Here is a 24324-nt window from a genome sequence, read left to right on the forward strand (position 1 = left end):
TCCTGGGAAGGTTTTTAACTATTTTAGTCGATTGGAAAGTCTAAAAAGGGGAGGGAATATAATTATTTGAAATAAAAATCTCCCGCCATAATCTAATTACCTTCATGGTTTTACTCAAATTAATATCTACCAATGAATTATTAAGAGTGAAGCTTTTCTTATCATGGTCTGTATGTCACAGTTGCGCCACTAGAATTATTCTCAACTAAACCATCAAACCTGGCCGCGGCACTTTTTTTATAATTAGGTTATTTTAGGTTACAGGGGCTAGTATTAAGTTTTGCATTCTATAGGCGTTCAAAATCGTTGGTTTTACTGTTTGATTTCAGAGCCTCACTTAGAAAACATTTATTTATTAAATAATATGATTAAAATTACGAATGTATCTCCCCTTCCCCCTTTTTAATATATTATAAAAATAAAGAGGACCGCCCAAATTTTGGCGCGAAAGTGGATATAAAGATAGAAACTGTTAAGTTTAAAGGTAAAGATCCCACTCTCTTAAATACTTCCCCCACCTCTATTAGGAATGCACATAAAATAATTGAAATTACTGTCCCTTATTAATTGTTGCTGTTTACCCCCTAAGAAATTGGGAAAAAGGGTATGGGGTAAAAACTCCTGTAAGCCAGTAATCTTCTGTCATTGCTGGTAACTTGGAAAATTTGCAGATTGCCAGCTAACAGGAACCTAGGATTTAGGGGAATTTGCGTGCTGCTGGATCCAGGAATCTTGTAATATTGCCAGGAACCAGGAAGCATTCGGTACCAGCAATATTTTACCATGAACTGCAGTAGATCCGAATTTTTTTTATTTTTTTTATAAGAGGACGGGCACATTTTATACCCCCCGCGCGCCCGTTGTTTTTGGATTAAAAAACCTCTTTCAAGTTTCACAGGGTTTTATATTAGCCCAGTAACCCTTGCCAATGTGTACTAATATGAAATTCCAAATTCGACCCACCCTAATGCTTTACCGTATTTTCCAATTACTTATATCAATACTTATTATGTGTACTCATTGTTAAAAAATATATCATTAGTTTTATATCAAGTGTACTTGAAAATACATGTAACTATTGGATTTACTATTTGTCTTGTTTTATTGTGCTTTAGAAATAACTTTTTTCTTTCATTGATTACAATGATACAGGTGAATGAAATTAACAAGATAAAGTCAATTATAGTTGATGATAGATGTATATATTTTTCAAGAGTTTTCGAGTTCCTCTCCATGGCCAGACCCCCTATTTCCAAAAATATATTAAAACCCTATAGCTTATCCAATATGATACTCCCCTCAAAATTATTCCTTTGGTACAACAGAATTTAATCAGCTGCTTATAGGTGAAGAAACCTAGTTTTGGAACAATGTTCAGTGTTAAATTGCTCAAGTTCTTTGAGAATATTGGACTATTCTCTCTAGTTGGGTCTATTATTTATCCAATTCTAATGATCATTCTGTGTTGTACTCCAATGATGTATACAATGGTTTTTAAACCCTCAACTGCGGAAAACTTTGAATTCTCAGGTATAATTTTTTAACATAATTTTCTAGTTATTATTATTATACTATATCATAAAGTAGTAAGCTGAATGGTAGGATGCCTCATATGCCAGGAAGGAATAGTTATATCTAATAGTTGTATTCTTCTCAATTACATTTACAATCATAACATTTTATTTAGGTAAGGCTGGTGTTATGCTGAGCATTCAAGGTTTCCTTTCAACCACATACCTCATTGTCAATCCATTCCTCAGTCGAAAATTTTTCCAGAGCTTTTTAAAGCCTCAGCTACAAGAAAATCTGTCTAGTCCGTGTTTTATTCTTCTTTTGATTGTAACTTGGATCCTTACTGTTGGTTCACAAAGTTTATCTCTAACAGACTTTATAATTGGAGCTCCTATTCCAACTATTTTGGTTGGAGTGCTCGGTGTGTTTGTTGGTGCGTTATTGACTTTAAGTTCCCTCACAGTTTTTGGAATGTCGTGTGCAACAATGATCAATATGTGTGAAAAGCAGTATTCAAATGAGCTTACAAAGGAAAACCTTAGAGTTGTCATTACTAACTTCAAGATGTTAGTAGCAAGTGCAGAACCTTTTCTATTTGTGACATTCTCTATCCAAGTTATTTTAATGATCATATATCTCTACCAGGCAACTCAATTATTTGATGGTTGCTCAGATTTATATGTGGTAAGTTTTATTAAGAAAAGTAATAAAGGTAGTAAGACAAGAGAGGTAATGTTTGATTGAGCCAATAGGACAATCTCATCAGAACCTACATTAAATCTCATTGGTTAAAATTGTGTACACATTTCATTACGAACGCATGATTTTTTTTTCATTTCATACATAGATAAAAGTCAGCTGTAAACAATATCATTTCTTAGTACAAAGCTTTACTGAATCAAACTTACTTGCTCAAAAAGTTCGTCATAAATGAGAAAGCTTCAAACAAAGGTGGATTCTTATTTAATAAAAATTAGGCTCGCTACTCACTGGTGAGGCAAAATTATTTATGTAAAAAATCCTCAAAAATTGCATAAAAAATTTACAAAAATTAATTAAAATCATAAAAGGGTTATTAACATATGATTTTGTTTAATTTTTGTAAATTTTTAATAAGCTTTTAAATGATTTTTCTCAAAAATAATTTGGCCTCACCCTCGAGTAGCGAGTCTATTTTTTTAAAGAATCCACCTCAGCTTGAGTCGTAATTAAACAATACTATCGTCTGCTAATAATGTTCCTTTTAAGATTTGACAAAAAATCGGGTCAGAAGCGTAATCTAAATATAATATGTCTATTAGAAAAGTATATATCGAAGAAAACTAATTTCCTAACTAACTTTATTTTATTTTAGTCGATTGGAATGGTTGGATCAGTTTTGGTACTAATTGCAGCATACATACTCATACTTATTTTATTATGTAATATACATCAAATTTACTTTGTATACTTTTTTTCTAATTAATTTTTATTATTACAAATTGTTAATGAAATGATCTTTTTAGGTGTTACTCTTGATAGATGTTATTGCAGCTACATTAAAATTGTGTGTCACCTAAGGTAAAAGAGAAAATTTATTTATTGATGTAGTTTTATTTATGTTATTTTTGAAACTCTTAAAATTATAGAGAGGAGCAACTTTTTACAGTTGATGGTCAAAAATGGAAAATGCTAAGTGTTCTGATTGAAGAAATAAAAGAGAGTCCACAATTCACTGCCATGGGGTTCTATGCTATTGATAGAACTACTCTGACAGCCACTCTTGGCACTGTAATTACTTACTTTATTATACTGCTACAAACTGTTACATGTGAAAATTGATATGTTTCAAATTAATATGTGTTTAAAAATTTTTTGTGTCAAAATATGATAAATCTTAAAATATCTTTTCAGTTAAAAATACCTTTAGAATATTTTTAGGAAAACTGTAATTCATTTAATTCTTAGTAAGTTGTGTGTTATTACAATTATTTTATCACAAATAATGTGCACCTTGATGTTAAAAGTTTGTAATTTTACAAATATTAAAGAAAAACACTTAAATCATTATAAAATGTGCTCTTTCAGACACTCTTTTCATGTTATGACTGTTATCAGTAATGTTTATATATCAAGCTTATTTTCTCAGAAGACCAAAAATACTAATTAAACCGTGTTTTTCTTTGATTTGACAAAACATGTAAAAACTCAAATTCAGACATAATAGTTGAATGTTTAATACTTTGTTTGTTTAAGTATATACCATTATATCAGTTATAAATGTTTGCCGACCCGCGTTCTAGGCACATTTATAGAAAGCTGTATTAAACCTATAATTTGATACATAATAACCCATACTCTGGAAAAAATACACTTAACCCTGCGGATCACCAACCAAGCTCACTGGGATCTGCCTCCGACTTGCTGAATCACTTTAGATAATGTAATTTTTTATATCACATATTGTATTCAAGGAAAAAACCTACTAAACAATAAATTAAAAGTAAGGTCTTACATTTTTTCTATTATTCCAAATTATGCCAACCTAGTTAAATCTTTAAACTTTATGAAACTGACACGTCTATAATTTCCTAAATCAAATTTTATTTATCCATATCTTGTATAATCCTTGCAGACACCTGTAATTTAAGAACTGCTGATTCAGAAGTTTGAAAAGCGTTACCTTTTAACATCCTAGTTTTAATTTGATACATATCACACTCCTCTAAACAAAATAATTGATTAATAGGTTTACTATACAGTATACAGTAAAATTACTTTTCTATAGTTAATTTTTTTAGGTCAAGAAAGGGTTTCCTTGGTTTTTGTCGTTGCTTGTCATCGCTGTGTAATTTGATGGAAATTTTCCACTCAAAATAGATTTGTACAGAAAGACTTGTTAATTGATTATTACATCCCTCCATCAGATTCAAAAGGTTAAACAGAATAATTACTGTTACACAGGAAATTTTTTCCCAAGTAATCTTTTTTGGATAACTCCTCATTGCTGAATTGTGACATTAAACACATTAAAAACAACCATAAAAATTATTTTTTTTAGAGAGAAATTTATCCCTCCCCCCAAACCATGATTAATGCAAAGTTGGGTTACTTTAATTATAATTGCCATTTTAATTTTGCAATAAAGGGAAGATTTTTTTGTTCCGGTGTTTCATGTATGCTTTTTTGTGTTTAAAAAATGCATTATTTATTCAGAAGATATGTTATGTATCAAATTAATAACCGTTTTTAGTCTAGAGAATTTAACAGTAGAAATACAGTAATCCAAAGCAGACTCTATAAGGGTTATTTTATGGAGAAAATATCTTTAAAAATCTCACACCGTTTAAAATGAAAAATCTGGCGGTCAAAAATCAATTTTCCGCTTAGAAACACATAATCACAGTTCATATGTCTCACACTTTAGGCACAGTGGAATATTTTTCGTGTAATTTAGACATTTTATGGGTAAACTGTTTTTCAATCAGATTTTTAAAAATGATTCGTTATTATAACTCTTTTTATATTTTGAATAAAATGAAATTTGTTAATTTTACCCTAAAACATTTGGTAAATAAAAGTAAAAGAAAATTATAGTTTTGAATGTACTTTGAATAGTCTTATTTTTAAATTTAACAGTTTAGTTGAAGTTAAGCGTTTTCAAAGTAAAGAGCTTTCCAGCAATTAAAAACAAATTAGAATCAAAGAAAGAAAACGAAGTAGCGGGTTACGTCGTATTTTCAAACTAGTTTTTGATAGGTTAATTTAATTATTTCCCCGTGGGATTAGAGCCCCCCGCAGGGGTTAAAAATAGTAGGAAATCTACTGTGAAAATACGACAAAACGCTACTTCGTTTTCTTTCCATAATCCCAAAATTGTTTCTGTAGCTTCTTACCAAAAAGTACTTAAAACAAGGATGACAACATTCATTAAACCGAAGCTCTGAATTGGTAGGCCAAGCGAACAATAACACTTGTAGAGTGTCAGAACTGAATAATTAGAATATAAATGTATACAAGTCGAAACACAATTTGAATTATTTTTTTTAAGTGCTTAAATAAAGGATAATGTTTAAGGATATACTTACAATTTTAGGACTTAATTATAGAGGTGCTCCGCTTATAACATTGTACTTTGTTATTCTAGGAATCAGTATACCAAAATCAGATCAATCGGATAATTATACCACATAAAAATTTGCTGTTAAAAAAGTTAAAAATCAACATATTTAAAATAGACGTACGGACATTCTGTTAACGATTATAGAGTTGCTACACTTTCTAAATCCTACCTAATGACTGAATGAATAACCATGTAAAGTTTGAAATCGATAAGACAATTCTAACATGCCTAAATTAACGAAAAGAGCTAACAGGACGGACAAAATTAGCTTTTTCAGATAGGGACATTTCATCTCATTAAGTTTTAAATTTATGAAAATGGACGCATATACCTGCGGAGAACTGTGGAGGGTTGAACCAATTACCGGTAAAGACGAGGGAATTGTTGCAAAGTAAGAATACAAGTATATCTACTTGCAATTACGGCATAAACTTTCAATGATAATGAAATGAAAATAAATATTATATAACATTAAGGAGGTTGAAACTTATGCAGAATTAAAAATTTTATACCTTTAATACAGAATAGTAGATTAAATTTCTACCACTATAAATCTGATTAAACAATAAACATTCTAACTTTTTATGTAAAATTACTTGCTGTAGCAGATAGAATTCTCTATTGTCACTTTACCTCAACGATTAAACAGCAAGAGCTAAAATTTTCAAATAAGGATGACAAAATCCATAAGTAGCGAAGCACAAAAAATTGTGGATGGGAATACGTACAAGTAGATTTAAAGTGTATTTATTAAATCAAGAATAGATTTATTGGAGAAATAAACACAAAACCTTGTTTTATTTTGTATGATGAAGACGGTTAAAGTAAATTATATACTAGATGCACATAACAATGGGAAAAAATATTTTGAAACTGTTAATGCAAAAAAATTTCGAAAATCGGACCATAAACACCAAAGATATGGAGAAAAATGTAAAAAATATAAAAATAGCCAAAAATCTGCAAAAAGGCAGTCTGACCGTCATCGTTGTTTTTTTTCAAACGACGGGAAATTTAATTATGATATCTTTAACTGAAAAAATTTCGAAAATCGGACCATAAACACCAAAGATATGGGGAAAATTTGAAAAATATAACAATAGCCTAAAACCTGCTAAAAAGCAGTCCGACCGCCATTGATGTCTTATAGTTAATTGTGCTCCTTAATAATGAGAATGTTGTCAAAAAGTTTCAGCTTTCTACTTTTTATAGGAGCCGAGAAAATCACGTTTCCCCCAATTCATTAATTACGGACAGACGGACGGACGGACGGACAGACGGACATTGTGAATTATAGAGTAGCTTCGCTACTAAAAATCGTTTTCTACAGACTACACTGGAAAACAAGAAAATCAGCAAAGTACTTATGTCGTTTTGTATTTAGATGTGACATAAAGAAGGGCTCCCTTATTCTGCAAGACAAACCTTTGTTCATAGTACCACCTGACGTACATTATGAGGTGGATTTTTTATTTATCTATAATACGAAGTAGAACAATGTTTGTCTATCTGTCCGTCTGAAGCTTACGATCTTAGCTACCTACCGATTGGGTTCTACTCTTCCAGTTTTGTTAGACAGGTATCAACATTATGATTTTTTTTCAGCATTCGTGGAAAATTTTCTGTAATTCGATGCTATACATGATTTTCAGTATGGCTGAGAACAGGTACTAATCCACCGGTTTGGAAGCCATACTGGCAATATTATTAAAATATTAAGTTGGACGCATATCTGGAATTTCAAGTATCCCAATTGGACTTTACTGAATCCATTGTCTTCTGGAGTCTTGCTGATTCAAAAACTAAAGATGGCAGAAAAACAGCCAGGTAAATTCATAAGTGTTATGACCAATCATCCATTCTGTTAAATTATATTCTACTATATTCAAAACTTAATTATATCTAATGAGGATGGGTTATAGTTGATACGCTGAAGCCCCGCAGGGTTTGGGAATAAAAATCTTAGTCTTGTTATATTTTGTAGCCCCGGCCTTAAGTCCTCCAGGGCAATTATAAATTGAGTTAATTCTATATTTTTTTATTTCCGAATATGCATGCAATATCTATACTTTTTGACTTACTAAGAGAAAATTCTAAAATTGTTTCGGAACGCAATGCCTAGCCGTTCTCGAAATCTTATCTCGAAGCCCTCCGAATGACCAACATAGTGAAGTTTACGAATGTGTATTTATTACCATGAAAACAGTAAGTCTAAAACAAAATATAAGAATTAATTACATAAAATTAATTGTTATTATTTTGTAACATCGAGGTTGCGTGATTTCAATTTAATAAAAAATATGAATTTTCTAAAAAACTTAAAATTGGCACGAATCATATTAAATCGCATCAGAAATTGATAATTTTAGAATAAAATAATCAATAATATAAAAGTAAATATTCGTATATCAAAACTTAGCAGTTAAATGGTCTATTTGCTGAAAAATTAATGATTTAAATTTCTTCGTAAAATTGTACCATTCTACGCTTATTTTCAAGAATTAAAAGATAAATTCTTACCACATATGATGTCAAACTAAGCAGGAAGGCTTATTTGAGATCTTCCACACATCAGAGCGCATGTATATTCAAGCAATACATTATTTTCATTCACGTAGCTCCTCACGTGGGACTTATCAAAGGAAAAGTGCGCGTCTCTTTTGTTCGTTTACAAGCCACGCGCGGAGATAGTTAGGAATGCCGCGTAACACACTCATTCTCTGGGGAATTCTGGTGTAAGGAAAAAGGAATTAATGGGTTCGAACTTGCCGGGGAATACAAGAAATACATACCGACACACACCCGTCTATTCACTGGGAATCGAACACAATACCTCATCTTTGCAACATGCGTGCAGACAGTGTCCACGAAATCATAATCTCATAACGCATAAATTACAAGAGTTTAAAATGTCATGGCCATAAGGCCTAAAATTGGTTATGGAAACTTACAAATACCACAACAACTCAAACCGCCTCAGCTACCACATAAGGACAGGAATAAGGAATGGGAAAAGCATTCAACATTCATGAATTGCACATTTACCACTCACACATCTCATTATATCATGGCCTCATAATCTCAAATAAAATTAGAATTACAGACCATGTAATTGCGAATACATGAATTAATAATCATTAGTACCTAAACTTCAATTAGGTACCTACATAATAAAATAGGTAAATGATTTTTATACTAAAAATCGCATCGATAATTAAATAATCAACTCAAACTTTTTTCATCAAAAGAAAGAAAGATTAAATAATAACATTTCTTCTACTAAATCTTTTTGCTAGAAAAGAAAAGTAAAATTGCATAAAAACTTCTCATTAATTAGAATTTTTCTCCGACAGAAAAATAACTTGCTTACATCTAAACATTTTCAGATAAGATAAGTAAGATCCTTAAATCTAAACATGTTTTAATAAAATAGATACTTAAATCTAAATAAAATATGACTGTAAAAAAATCATCAAACTTTGGAAAATTAAAATTTCATAATTTTAAATCTTCGTGAATCAGAATTGCGTAAAATTAAAATTGCAATTGAAATATGCAAATTAAATTTACTAAAATAAAACAAAAGCTCAATGTAAGAAAAGAACTTTTCTGAAATGCTGAATCTTCAATTTCTCTCTGTTTTAAGAAGAAAGCAATATATACATATTCATACAGTCATAATTAAAGGCAATTTGGCCTCAGTTAGAATGAATCCCTCAAGATACAAACTAACAATGTCCATCAAATAATAATAAATGCCATGTTCCAGCTATCCTGTTGGACGTTATGACTTTCCATCACAACTTTTGATACTGCATAATTTCTAACAGGATTTCTGGCGCAGGGCTGCATCAACTGAAACAAACATAATTAGTGATGTTTAATTCAAATCAAAAATAAAAAGAATCATGAAATAATTCAAAGAAACTTTTAAATTCATCAATCAAAGCAAATTAATCAAAATAAAATATTTTATGCTTTAGTTTTGCCGTTTTGCGTCGGGCCTGGCCGAGGAAACAGAGCTTAGGTACGTCGTAAAGCGGTCTTATTAAGCTAAATTCTACGAAAATCAAAGAATCTACTTAATTCATTGCGAAAAAAATCTGCATTTTTTCTTTAGATACATCAGTTCAAAGGTAAATAGTAATAATTTTAATATGCATGTAATATTAAATTATTTATGTGATTGTAATAAATCATAAAGAAATATTTAAATGATGTAAAAATCTCATTTTATTAATTTCTTATCATATCAAATTTCAATCCAACAAGGATAAAAATGTTTATATCTGTATAGGTACCTAGGAAATTTTCCTCGAAAAAAATCCCAGGTCTCGGAAAGACTTAAATCATTGAAAGAACTTGCGAAAACGTATGAAAACTTAAGTTTGCATTTCAAATGAAAAAAATCTTGCATCGATTTGAAAGTTTAAACGAAATTGTATCAAAAATTGCGTTACTTATAAATCTTAAGAAATGGGTAATTTCTTTTTTAAAAAATACTGCTTCAATTTTAATATATGCGATAAAAATGAAGGTAGAGTTAATTTAAAATATGCATAGTTTATCTTAAATTAATTCTGTGACATTCACATAAAATAATAATCAATATTTTAATAATACCATACATCGTGTTCATTATTATAAATGCTTAAACATGAACGAAAAATATATGTACCTAGGAAAATAATTGCTAAAAGTATTTTCTCAAGGTTTAAAATTGTCCGAAATCGCTAGGTACGAATATTACTACGAATCTCTGCTCTCGGAATGAACAAAAAAATCTTTACGCGTGGATTAATAGGAATCCCAGCTCCCGGAGTGAAAGAAAAACTTTTGTACATGAATTGTTAAAAATCTCTGCCTCCGGAATGAAAGAAAATCTTTGATTTGCTTACAAATTTAAACAAATATCTTGATTTTTTGCGATAATCTTTTAAAATAATAACGAGGAATATTTTAAACATTATCATAATAATATTACATGTTGTGTTCTTTACTTTAATGCATTATTTCATATGAGGATCTGAGAAATAACATTTTTTAAGTAAACGTGAACCATAAAAAAAATACCTCGAAAAATAATTTGTAAAAAAATCTATTTTTCTCAATTTAAAATCTGCAAAAATCATTTGGTATTTAATACACACGAACTTTTGCTTTTCAAAATCATACTTAAAGAAACAAAATCTTTTAAAATCTGCTTTAAAAGTCTAAACAGTTTTGTAGAATTTTTGTGCTTAGGCATGAACAATAAAATTAGTTGAATAATGAATACTTATTCTTTACAGAACCCATTTAGGTTCCTTTCACAAGCTCAACATATAACTTGTAATATTTTTTCTTTAAAGATCATTTTCACACATAAATAGTTTATGTTGTAGATTAGATATGTGTGGTTTGAAAATTTTCAATGACTTTCTGGCGGCAACACCCGCCATATTTCCACCCGCCATACTGCAGGCCTCTTACCCTGTGTCGGGCGGCAAGCTTGGCAGCAACCAAGTCGATTCTTGATTTACAACAGCACCTAGGTATGTAATTAAAAAAGTGTGGCTGTCATAAAACTTAGAATCATCTACCGGCTTTTGTCCGGCCGGAACCGAAACTCCCGTCGGCTCTTGTCCGGCCGGGACCGAATTTCTTATCGGCTCTTGCCCAGCTGGAACCGAAACTCCTGTCGGCTCTTGTCCAGCTGGAACCGAAACTCTGATCGGCTCTTGTCCAGCCGGAACCGAAACTCCAGTCGGCTCTTGTCCAGCTGGAACCGAATCATTCATCGGCTCAACACCCGCCGTAACAATGTTATCAACGGCTACAGTATCGTCACCAATATCATCAGGATTAACTGCAGCATAACTAACATCATTATCAGTAATAGCCACGGCAACACCCGCCGTAGCCATGTTGTCAACGGCTGCAGCACTAGCAGAACCAAAAGGTTCATCAGCAGCGTTACAAGCAGAACCAACAGGTTCATCAATAGCATCACAAGCAGCACCAACAGTCGGCTGCGGCTGAACATCTGAGCTTTCTGGTTTTAAAAACCCTATAGCTTCACTTTCCAACTCGAAATCTGAGCAGACAACATACCTACTCTTTGCTAATCCATTAGCACTAACAGCAAAATATCCAGATCCAAACAGGCTGGAGTAAAGCATGGTTTCTCCTACTGAGCGTTCAGAGTAGGGAAACATCGACGGGCGCAGGTGCCCAATGAGCAAATCCACCTGCCCATTAACCAAAGTAAAATCTTCAGGTTTCATATCAAACAAAACAGCTGCCTCCACAGGATTCATGGAGCACATCGCCTCTTTAGGACCAATGAGAGGCACTACCACAGGTTCTAACATGTGATAATTCTTGTGTCGATCAACTAAACATAGCTTGACCGTCGGGAGACATTTAACTTCACCATCAGCTAGAGAAATTCTTGCTGAACGTCCAGTAAAAGGTAACTGAAGTTTATTAACAAGTGACTGGGTTACCATTGGGATAGTTGAACCAGTGTCCCACATGGCGGACACTGGGACCTTCTGGCGATTAATATCAACGACGTCTAATTGTTGTAACATTAACATTAGGTTCGCCTCAGGGGAAGTATGTGCTTCATAGACGGCGGCAGCCATATCAACACTCTCATGTAGAAGGTTGTTATGGGTCTGACCACAATTGTCCACTTTGCATCCGCCTTTTACATCTGCCTTCGGGCAATCCACAGATTTATGCCCTTTCTGCAAACAAAGCCAACAGCATCCAGCACTCTCCACAAAACTCTTCCTGTCTGGCACTGACAGGTCATGAAATTTTGGGCACTTGTAAAGTAAGTGCATATCATTACAGCCATTAACAAAACATGACTGCTTCATCTTAGATTTACCAGGTTTACCTACGGCGGTAGCTGCTGCCGCAGGATTACCCTTCTTCTTAGAGGGGGTGTCCATATCAGTTGAGCACCGCATTAAAATAGCGCCCCTCTGTTCCTCGATAATCTGCATCAACTTTGGCACATTTGGGACGTCCATTGAGCCCAATGCCAAATTAAGCTTATCTTGAAAGTCTCGAGGTAACTTCTTGGATAACATCTCCAGAAGGATCACGGTCAACCACTGACTGGTGGTAACCTCATCATCTTCATCATCTTTAGTCAGCTGCTCCAGTTGGCTAACTGCACCACCGAACTCTGCTAACACAGTCACAATCTGGTTGGAGTCCGACGGTTTAGACTTTTTCTCCCATTGGTTGAAAAGGCAGAGCATTTGACGTGTCTTAGACTTGAAACGCGAGTCAAGGTAAGCCCACTGAGATTCATGCGATTGAATCTGAGTTAATTGGAGTCTCAGCTCTTTATTTTTACAGACCTTCTCACTGCTCAACAATAACTGCAAATACGACGGGTCCTGTCCTACAGTAAGCTTTTTAAAATTGTCCTTAAAACTTACGTAGGATGCTTCCTGGCCGTCGAAAGAGGGGAGAAGACGCTCGTCAACACGATTCATATATCCTGGCGTGAACATAGAACCGGTGGCGAAATGTGGTGTGCCAAACGGTGACACAAATGGCGATGCTGCTGTGGCACCCGCCGTCGTCGTGGGTGGCTTCATAGGATCAGTAATATTTGACATAATATCATTTGCCATAAATTCATTTGACATAAAACATTTGACATAAAATCACTTCACATAAAGGTACATTTGACATAAAAACATTTGACATAAAGGTACATTTGCCATAAAGGTACACTTCACATAAAAACGTTTCACATAACACGGTTGGACCCTCAGATGTCAAAACTTTATTTTAGTGTTTGGCCAAAATGACTTAGCAATTGTATCTGTAAGTACGTCTAATAACACCCTTTGCTATTTTTAAAATCCTAGAAAATTTTTTTTGCAAGAAAATTGCATAAATTCGCAACCTTTTTTAGAACCACTACATAACTCGAGTTTTAAAACTTTTTATATAAAATCCTTTTTACAAAAAATATCAATAATTACTTAAAATTAAACCTGAAGGAAAAAAATTCTCATTACACGTGTTAATTTTCATGTTTTAGGTCTTTTTTTGAAGAAAACATAACTTCTCCTTTTTTGACAATAATATATTTTTTTAACAATTCAAAGTAAAATATAATAAAACTTAAACGATTTTTCTTGAATTATCAGTTGAAAATTTCATCAAACATGCAATTTAAGTGATGAAAATTTAATAAAATCATTTTTTGAATGTTTAGAATTACCAATTTTCTACATTTAAAACAAAATGTTAACAAAATTTAAAAACATTCTAACATATAACTTCAAAAATCAATAACATTTTATAAAAAGATGTTTCAAAAAATAAATCATTAAAAGGTATTAAAATGCATTTGAAATTACTTAAAATTAAAACGAGAACATCTTTTTACACTGTATTCTGTGAAATAGAGTTTAAATGACATGATTAGTGAATGAAATATTTCCTAAACTCATTAAGCCTTTTTGTGACTATATTAAAAATAATTTATTTTGTTTTATATTGTTTTTATATTCAAATATTTGACAAAATTTTCCCTACGTCAATAAAATAAAGTCAGTTTTTTACTGTTTCCAGGTTTTTCTTTATAATTTTAACAATTAAATATAATATAAATCTTCATTATCTTTAATTTGAATTATCATACACATTAAAATGTGAAGTATAAGCTAGAATAGCACTTTTTTCAACGAATGTTTTAATGACATTATATCAAAATAATTCCTCTTAAATATCACACAACATATGATTGGGAAGTATAGCCATTTCTTGGAGGTATAATATTTACAAAAATACCATTAATTCTGTTTTTATCAGAAGTTAAAAAAATTGAACAATTCTAAAACAATGGTTGGCTGTCTAGATATTGAGAACACTAAGACTACGGCTCTGTTCTATTGAAATAACGTTGCAAAAAGAGGGGTTCTGAAAGTAATCTACCTAATTTTTTTTTAAAGAACCAACAAGTACTGTCAGTATCTTTTTTCTTGTAATCTAGCAGACAATCAAATCATAACACAATTTTCATGATAAAATATTCAGGTTTCTACTTCACATTTTAAAAAATATACTGATCAATAAAATGTTCAAAATTTTACTTTGTACTAATTGAAAAAATATGTTGTAATTCTTATTTTAAAGTTACATTTTTATCCCTGACAAAATCATAGACGACTTTTAAAGGCATCTTATCTAAACTTTTTGAAGAAAAACTTAAAAACGTTAATTAATTATGAAAACTATTTTCTTCGATTTTTCTGAAGTTATTATCGCATTCTATGGGTTTTTTATTATCATTTACTTATATCGAAAGTGCCAAACATTGTACCCCAACTTATTCATTTAATAAAAAACGAAGCGTGATAAAGGTACATTTGACATAAAGGTACATATGATATAAAGGTACATTTGACATAAAGGTACGTTTGACATAAAGGTACATTTGACATAAAGGTACACTTGGCATAAAGGTACATTTCACATAAAGGTACATTTCACATAAAGGTACACTTCACATAAAGGTATATTTCACATAAAGATACATTTCACATAAATAATTTTCTCATTAAAAAATTTTTCACATAAAAACGTTTCACATAAAGATACATTTCAAATAAATTTGTCATGAAAACAATTGTCATGGGTACCAGTATAAAACTTTGAGTACCAGTAAAAACTTTGGGTACCAGTAAAAACTATGGGTACCAGTATAAAACTTTGGGTACCAGTAAAAACTTTGGGTACCAGTATAAAACTTTGGGTACTAGAATAAAATTTTGGATACAGGATAAAACTTTGGGTACCAGTACAAAACACTTTACATAAAAGTGTTTCACACTAAGGTACATTTGACATAAAGGTACATTTCACAAAGGTTTAAAAAATTTTCTCATTAAAGAATTTTTCACATAAAAACGTTTCACATAAAGATACATTTCACATAAATTTGTCATGAAAACATTTTTCATGGGTACCAGTATAAAACTTTGGGTACCAGTAAAAACTTTGGGTACTAGTATAAAACTTTGGGTATCAGTATAAAACTTTGGAAACCAGTATATAACTTTGGGTAACAGTATAAACTTTGGGTACCAGTATAAAACTTTGGGTACCAGTAAAAACTTTGGGTACCAGTAAAAACTTTGGGTACCAGTATAAAACTTTGGGTACCAGTATAAAACTTTGGAAACCAGTATATAACTTTGGGTAACAGTATAAAACTTTGGGTACCAGTACAAAACTGGATACCAGTACAAAACTTTGGATACCAGTATGAAACTTTGAGTACCAGTATAAAACTTTGGGTACAAGTATGAATTTTTTGGGTACCAGTAAAAAACTTTGGGTACCAGTAAAAAACTTTGGGTACCAGTATAAAACTTTGGGTACCAGTATAAAACTCTGGGTACCAACATAAAACTTAATGATTAAAGTAAATTTTCATTCTTAAATTTGTAAGATTTTTTTTCATTGAAAATATTTTGAAGAAAAAAACATGATTTTATGCGAAGTGTAGTTTTATATGAAATGTACCTTTATGTCAATTTTATTTTCATTTGAAGAGTACTTTTATGTTAAATGTATCTTTATGTCAAGTGTACCTTTATTTTAAATGTACCTTTATGTTAAATATACCTTTATGTGAAATGTTTTTATGGGAAATGTATCTTTATGTGAAATGTACCTTTATGTTAAATATAACTTTATATGAAACGTTTTTTTGTAAAATATATGTCAAATGTTTATATGAGAAATGTACCTTTATTTCAAATGTACTTTTATGGGAAATGTGCCTTTATGTCAAATGTACCTTTATGTGAAATGTACCTTTATGTGAAATGTACCTTTATGTGAAATGTACCTTTGTGTGAAACGTTTTTTTTGTGTAGTTTACCCATATGTAAAATATACATTTTTTTATGTGAAGTGTATCTTTATGCCAAATATACCTTTATGAGAAATGGTTTTATGTGAAATGTATCTTATGTGAAATGTATCTTTATGTGAAGTGTACCTTTATGTGAAATGTAACTTTATGTAAAGTGTACCTTTATATCATATGTACCTTTATGTGAAATGTACCTTTATGTGAAATGTACCTTTATGTCAAATGTACCTTTATGTGAAGTGTACCTTTATGCCAAGTGTACCTTTATGCCAAGTGTACCTTTATGCCAAGTGTACCTTTATGTCAAATGTACCTTTATGCCAAATGTACCTTAATGTCAAATGTACCTTTATGTGAAATGAGTTTATGTGAAACGTTTTTATGTAAAGTGTACCTTTATGTGAAGTGAGTTTATGTCAAATGATACTTTATGTCAAATGTTTTATGTGAAATGAATTTATGTGAAGTGATTTTATGTCAAATATTACTGATCCGGCTTCATAGGTTCAAGCTTAACCTCAGCCAATTGTTTCATCAAAGCAGACAAAGTGTTTATAATTGGATCGGGCAAGGGAAAATATGACCCTTTAATAACTTTCACAATCTTCAAGCATCGATCATATAATTCAGCCTGATGATTAGGCAAATTATCACCAACTACATCAACAACACTTTGAATGTCACTAAGCTCTTCTATAGCATCAAGAGCATCCTTCAAGGCACTATAGTCTTTTTGCACAGTAACTATATCAGAATAAATGTCACTAAACTCATCAAGCTCTTGGATTCTCAAACCAAGCTTGCTAAAACCGCCCATGATGCTGTCGAACGTTTCGAACTTGTCGTGGACAAGGATTGACTCCTTAGTGAGATGTCTAACATCAAGTTCTGAAGTATCACTGACCAACTTCATCACTCTACTTAGCTCACTGGTTAGGGCATCAACGGCTGGACGCAGCCGCTTACTCAATTGATCACCTTTATTCTTTTTAGGACCCATGATTGTCACTAAAGTTAACTGTACTGATTATGACTATAATAATGTGTGGTAAGGTATCACAACCAACACATTCACAAAACTTCACAGATTCTTCTTAGATGCATCTGTTCTGTCTTGTTTTCATTGTTTCGGAACGCAATGCCTAGCCGTTCTCAAAATCTTATCTCGAAGCCCTCCGAATGACCAACATAGTGAAGTTTACGAATGTGTATTTATTACCATGAAAACAGTAAGTCTAAAACAAAAATATAAGAATTAATTACATAAAATTAATTGTTATTATTTTGTAACATCGAGGTTGCGTGATTTCAATTTAATAAAAAATATGAATTTTCTAAAAAACTTAAAATTGGCACGAATCATATTAAATCGCATCAGAAATTGATAATTTTAGAATAAAATAATCAATAATATAAAAGTAAATATTCTATATCAAAACTTAGCAGTTAAATGGTCTATTTGCTGAAAAATTAATGATTTAAATTTCTTCGTAAAATTGTACCATTCTACGCTTATTTTCAAGAATTAAAAGATAAATTCTTACCACATATGATGTCAAACTAAGCAGGAAGGCTTATTTGAGATCTTCCACACATCAGAGCGCATGTATATTCAAGCAATACATTATTTTCATTCACGTAGCTCCTCACGTGGGACTTATCAAAGGAAAAGTGCGCGTCTCTTTTGTTCGTTTACAAGCCACGCGCGGAGATAGTTAGGAATGCCGCGTAACACACTCATTCTCTGGGGAATTCTGGTGTAAGGAAAAAGGGATTAATGGGTTCGAACTTGCCGGGGAATACAAGAAATACATACCGACACAAAAATGAAATAACGTTTATACAAAATAGAGTATTGTAGAGGAATATAAAAAGAGTACATATGAGAATGACGGTTGAAGGTATTATATATGCTTGTATGATTAATTAAATCAAACACAGTTAGACTTCACCCCATGGGGCCTGGTTGGCTTCAGACTATTTTAAAGTAGCTAGGGATGGTTTAACGCTATTTTATTTAATTCAGAGGAATTTACTTCACAAATTGTTACAGTATTGGACAAGGATCTACAACACAATTTCCAACTGCCATGCTACCAACTTTAGCCAAGTAAGAATGTTTCTAGTATGGCTTCGAAACCGTCTAATATACGCGCTGGATTAAACCATAAAAAGTACTAAAATAGGCCCTAGGACAAATGCAGAAGTCCCAAATGTCGGAGTGGACAAACACAGGAGTGAACACTTAACCTAACCTATTTTAGACCAACTTATAGGTTTTTAAATGCCTAACCCCTGCGGGGGGTTTATTTGTATATTCATATCTTAACCTAACGTAATCTGTATAGAAATACTTAATTAAATTAATATTTTAACACTCCTGCGTTTGTCCACTCCGATGTTAGGGACTCCTGCGTTTGTCCTGGAACCCTAAAATATCATTATTGTATTGTATTACAGCCAGTTTTTTACGAATCAAAAAACGAAAAAAATCTTATTATTAATACCATAAAAATCGGCCTCTCGGGGATAACAAAACTGGAATTAATTCTATAAATTTTCATTTCAATATCCGCGGAAAGCGATATTTTTAATACTGTTTTTATATTTCAGAGTAAATCATAGTTGCAGGAATGTTAATAATCGAAAATAATATACATTAAAATTAATATTTTAAAAAAACATACTTTATCAGTGACAATTTTAGAAAAACTTCATAATTTTTTATTATGAACTTGTTCTGACAATATCTCGTGTACCCTTCTCAATTGATAATATAATTTATTAAATCAATAAAAATAGATTTGTAGATTTATTCTGAATATTAATGTTCCTTTAATATATAATAAAACTGGTTAATTCGCCCCTAGTCTCCAATGAAGGAGGGGGGATAGCCTAATTACATTTATAAATCAGTTAACACTCTTTAAAGACCAAACACAGAATTTAGCTGGAACGAGAAGCTCGGGTGTGAAGATTTAAGAGCTGTCAGGGATATTTATGAAGGAGAAGAGTTAACCAGTTGCTACCTAGATATAACAGCTCAGGTATGTAGCTTCAATATAAGGTAGCTTCTTTTAAAAAATAGGAACATTATTAACATTGATTTTTTTCTTTTAAAAAGTTGTAATTTGTTTAGTAGAATTCAAATCAACAAAATGTTCCAAAAAGCTGCATGTGATCCTTAACTCCCACAACAGTGGTTTCAAAGTCAGGAAAATATCCTAAAACCTAAACAGGACAGATAGAAAAGTACCCTATTTTAAAATTGAATAACAACAGACACCTTTTTCAACTCATGTTTGGATTTTCTAAAATCCAGAAACAAGAACAAAAGAAGAACCCATTGTTAAAGAATAATTATGGAATTATTTTCAGCTGAAACAAACATTTATATATTTCTTATAAGAGCATTGTTAAAAAGTGGGTAATTATTAATTATAATAATATTTATTATAGGGTCGTATAACACACGATGAAAGAAGAATGTTATTACAGAAAGGGTATGGATTCACCTGCAGCTGTGAAGCCTGTGATATGGATGAACATCAGGTCAGTTGGTCTCTATGCTGGTCAATATGTCCTTGTTATGGTAGGTTTACTTGCAGCTGTGAAGCCTGTGATATGGATGATCATCAGGTTAGTTGGTCTCTATGCTGGTCAGTATGTCCTTGGTATGGTAGGTTTACTTGCAGCTGTGAAGCCTGTGATATGGATGAACATCAGGTTAGTTTGTAGTAAATTCTTCACTATATCTATGTCTAAGGTGTATACTATACGTCATATTAGGTGATTATGCCTGTAGATCCATTTTGTATTAATATTATTTTGTAATTATTTTATCCAAACATTCCATATTGTCTAAATAATGATTATATTCTGCGTTAATGATTAGGGTCAAACTGATTTTCATCAGTGGAAGAATTTCTCTAAATTAAACCTTTTAGATAACAGAAGAGGATATTCTAAGAACAGAAGCATTTAATATCTCACAAACAGAATTCAATCTTTCCATGGATGATGGCAGTACTACTGAAAATTTGAATCATCTCCTAAAGTTGTCTAAACGATGGTTTCATCTTGTACAACTTCTTGGTAATAAGGTATAATTTTATCAGTTTTTTTTAAATTAGAAATGTTTTTGAGAATTGCTGATTGTTTTTTCTTTCTGTCAAAAATTTATTATTGAAGTTGATTATATCAAGAATACAAATAAACATACTTACAACAAGAATGACAAGATCTATAAAAGCGGAGCTCTAAAATCAAAGAATTCTAGGTGAAAATTTTCTTACAACCCACTACCCCCCCCCCTCTTCTTACCCACTTCCCTTTTGTTACAGAACAAGTTTTACGCTAACAAATATATGCAAATTTTTAGCAAATTCGATTGAAATAAATTTGCTGATTACGGCTCATGACAACAACTTTTTTTCGAACCATCAATTCTATAATATAAAGTTGTAAGGCTTTTTTGTCTGAAACTTAGGATATCATATACAACTGAACAGTTTTCTTTTTTCTTTTTAGGGAATCTTCATTTAAGATATTTTTTTTTTGATTTAAGCCTTAGGATGGTTTAAGGCTACTTTTTCTGCCCATTCTATACCCCTTTGAATACAGAGCCCTTAGATTCCTGGTCTGCATTATCTAGTTATTAGTATTAAACCTAAAAAGCATATTACTAAATTACAGGTAATCCATCAACTGGAAGTGGCAGAAATAGTTTGGCACCTGTCGCTTATTCTTGGAGAAGACAAGGATCTAAATTTCATTGCCAGGTGACGAATTGCAATCAGTACACTTTATTATAAGGATAACGACATTTATTTTTGCTTCTGGTCTTTATTTATAGAAAACGAGGATGTTAATTTCATTGCAAAGTGACATAATAATTCAATTGTAATTCATCAGTAATATCTTTAAATTACCTGAAAATATTTGTTCATTTTCAAGCTTAAGATTTCAATAATCACTGAACTAATTTAGTTCTCATTTATAGGAAAGCTTCACATAGGCCACAGGATAGTTTTAGGCTATTTTGATTTAGGCTAATGAGTGAAAATTTAAAAGCATCACAGGGCCTAAATAAAGCTAACCTAATATAGAGGACCCAATCAGATCAGTAGCTATTGAGATCATAAGCTTCAGACAAAAAGCCCTTACAAATTTATATAATAGGATGGTAATTTTAAAACTTTTTATTTTTAGTGAAGGTGTAAAATTATCAGCTATTCGATATGGAAGCGATAGTTGGCAGGTATAACCATAATAAATAAATTTTCCGATTCAAATCCGCTGGATTAGAATCGTTTCATGTATAGTATCGTATTACAGATAAATTTCCACGAATATGGAAATTAATACTATTCTTGTTAACTGGTTTAAATCCTAAAATTTTTCATTTTCATATCCGCGGAAAGCTGTCTATGAAATAACTAGATAACTATTTTAATATTTGCAAGGATAGCCTTGCAAAACTATAAGAAAACTATAAATCCCAGGCCTGCCTCAGATAATTAATTTTTATATTAAAAATTTGGGTTAATATATTTTAATCAATTAATTTTTTTTTAAATCAAGCCGATGTTCAAAATTCTTTTACTATTAGATTGAGCATGGTTTATTGAGTACACATAACTATAAAAAAAATGCACAAAGGTTAAAATAAAGTGGGTTATTTTTTTTGCATATTTTATTTAAAATTATATGACACCCTTTAGTCAAATGTGCTTATTAAGTCAAATTGTTCTTAAATAATAAATATTACCATTTCCTATATATACATTTGGTCATAATAAAGAACAGTATCACCACCATTGTGTTTAATAGACTGATATTGCGAATATTAAAAATTAAAAGAATTTTTGAAAATTATAATGTTCCTTGCTATTTTATTTGGTTTTTCTACATTGTGTTATGGTTTGTTTTGTTATTAATTTTATAGTATAGATGTATAACCAGACAACTGTTATAAACCCTTTTAGTCTGATTGTTTTCTGCTCTTTTGTAGCAACATGGCTGCGTTAATATTCCCGACGCCATTCGTTGATTTTCAAAGACCCAATTAAAAGTCGGCACAGGGTCTATGGGAAGGGGAAATACAGTTAATTAAACCCTTCCCACTCTAGTGTTTTACTCTAATATTTTTTCGTATTATAAATGTTTTTAGGCTAGGCAATGGAGAATGAAATTTGAAGATCCTTTAAAGTATTTGATGGGATAATTACTTTGTGTACATTTAATATTTAAAAAAAAACAAATATAGAGTATCTAAAACTTGCTTTTTTTAGTTTTAAAAATAAAAATTAAATTAAATTAAATTACAGTAACAAATATATTATTTAAAGACAGCAATTAAGATTATGTTAAGTGTTGAAAAGTGAAAGTACAGGGTGTAGTAGAGTAGGCATAGACGTCCAGGCTTTTTAATTTTTTTTTTGGGGGGGGGGGGGGGTAAAATGGCGCGCGAAGCTTGGGGTAAATTTTTGAATGGGGGGGGGGGGGTAAAATGAAAAAAAAATTGGGAGGGGGGGGGGGGGTAATCGCCACTTGAACCCCCCCTTGGACGTCTATGAGATCAGGCTACACAAATACTGTATTCTTGATCAGTTTCTTTGTTATAAACATATTGGAATGGCAGGGACCTACAATAGCCGATAAATTGATGTACCTCACCAATGATGATACACAAAATTATCCCTTCTTTAGATTAAATTTATTAGTTGAAACGTTTGGACACTTAACTTAACAGCCAACGAACTAATATTTATTAAAAGTCCCAAAAAATAGTAAGCCAACGAATAAGAAAAAATAATATACAGCTTTAGGGACTAGTGTTCGTATAGACTTATTAACATACAAACTTCGCTTCTTACTTTTAAATCTTGATTATTTGATTAAAAATAGTTTAATCTTTAAAAAGTGGTAATTCTGGTTATCATCAATTTATCTTCGGTTGTCTTATCCTTCAAGAATCCTGAGCATGAAAATTAATCAAATAACAGTATAATAAGCATATATTATCAATTTATTTCAAGATAAATATTTTCAATTATTTAGATTATATTATTAATTTATTATTTACATAATAATGATCTAATTACATAATATAAATATTTATATAATTCATTTAATAATACTTCAATAAAATATTTTATTTACAAATTGATTTTTTAAAATGTATCAAATAAATCGACGTAATACTGTTTTTCAACATAAATGAACTTTAATAAATAATAATAATAAATCTAAAAATTAATTCTAAATTAGAATTATTAACATTGTTATATTTACACCTAAAGTTATGTAAATTGTTCTAAATATGAAGATTTACAAAAATTAAAATCAACATAATTAATTTTAAAAATACATAGATGATTAAGTAAAAAAGTAGAATTATCGAAAAAGATATTTCTTAAATCTTAAAATTGCTGAATAAAAACACAAAATCGGGCAGGGAAAAAGGGATGTGTCATTAGACGATAAATCATTCTTTTCCTCATTTATTTACAGCAAATATCATACTTTGTGGAGGGTTAGGGGAAGAGATTATTTAAAATAAGATGATCTTTCTTTAAGATTGGGGAACTATAGGCCTTATTTCCTAATACTGATCTATCCCTTTCCCCTGGATCTAAAAATGATAAGTTTTGTACACTTTTTCATACATTATTATTAATATATAAATAGCTACATCTAATGATGACATTGTGATGATAAATAATGATGATGGGATGATGAGTGAGTGGAATTAAAGTTCTAATTTCACTTCTTCTTTTCACCTAAACATAAAAATGTCGTCTTA

At 31.1% G+C, this 24324-nt stretch overlaps 4 protein-coding genes across 4 annotated transcripts in view; 3 read left to right on the forward strand and 1 right to left on the reverse strand.

The window, feature by feature from the left end:
* The first annotated feature begins 1487 nt into the window (after positions 1-1487).
* On the forward strand, positions 1488-3469 carry LOC145312570 (uncharacterized). Its single transcript, XM_080151825.1, has 5 exons — positions 1488-1530; positions 1688-2196; positions 2867-2933; positions 3018-3072; positions 3141-3469. Exons 1-5 carry the CDS (start codon positions 1488-1490, stop codon positions 3331-3333), a joined length of 867 nt encoding a protein of 288 aa, XP_080007951.1. The 3' UTR covers positions 3334-3469.
* Positions 3470-5886: 2417 nt separating this feature from the next.
* LOC145312571 (uncharacterized) lies at positions 5887-19170 on the forward strand. Its single transcript, XM_080151826.1, has 5 exons — positions 5887-6005; positions 6999-7074; positions 7335-7441; positions 18544-18627; positions 19131-19170. Exons 1-5 carry the CDS (start codon positions 5926-5928, stop codon positions 19168-19170), a joined length of 387 nt encoding a protein of 128 aa, XP_080007952.1. The 5' UTR covers positions 5887-5925.
* Positions 19171-19453: 283 nt separating this feature from the next.
* On the forward strand, positions 19454-22777 carry LOC145312814 (uncharacterized). The gene is made up of 6 exons (XM_080152052.1): positions 19454-19564; positions 19977-20069; positions 20465-20620; positions 21213-21298; positions 21729-21777; positions 22690-22777. Exons 2-6 carry the CDS (start codon positions 20004-20006, stop codon positions 22741-22743), a joined length of 411 nt encoding a protein of 136 aa, XP_080008178.1. The 5' UTR covers positions 19454-19564; positions 19977-20003; the 3' UTR covers positions 22744-22777.
* Positions 22778-23529: 752 nt separating this feature from the next.
* Positions 23530-24324, reverse strand: part of LOC145311919 (short transient receptor potential channel 1-like) — a 61150-nt gene continuing 60355 nt past the window's right edge. Inside the window, exon 34 of the mRNA XM_080150966.1 lies at positions 23530-24301. Coding sequence (XP_080007092.1) covers positions 24285-24301 — 17 coding nt within the window. The 3' untranslated portion in view covers positions 23530-24284. The remainder of the gene's footprint in view (positions 24302-24324) is intronic.

Source organism: Acartia tonsa, chromosome 2 (genome assembly GCF_053477335.1).
Source record: "Acartia tonsa isolate MP-2025a chromosome 2, ASM5347733v1, whole genome shotgun sequence".
Lineage (NCBI taxonomy): Eukaryota > Metazoa > Arthropoda > Copepoda > Calanoida > Acartiidae > Acartia > Acartia tonsa.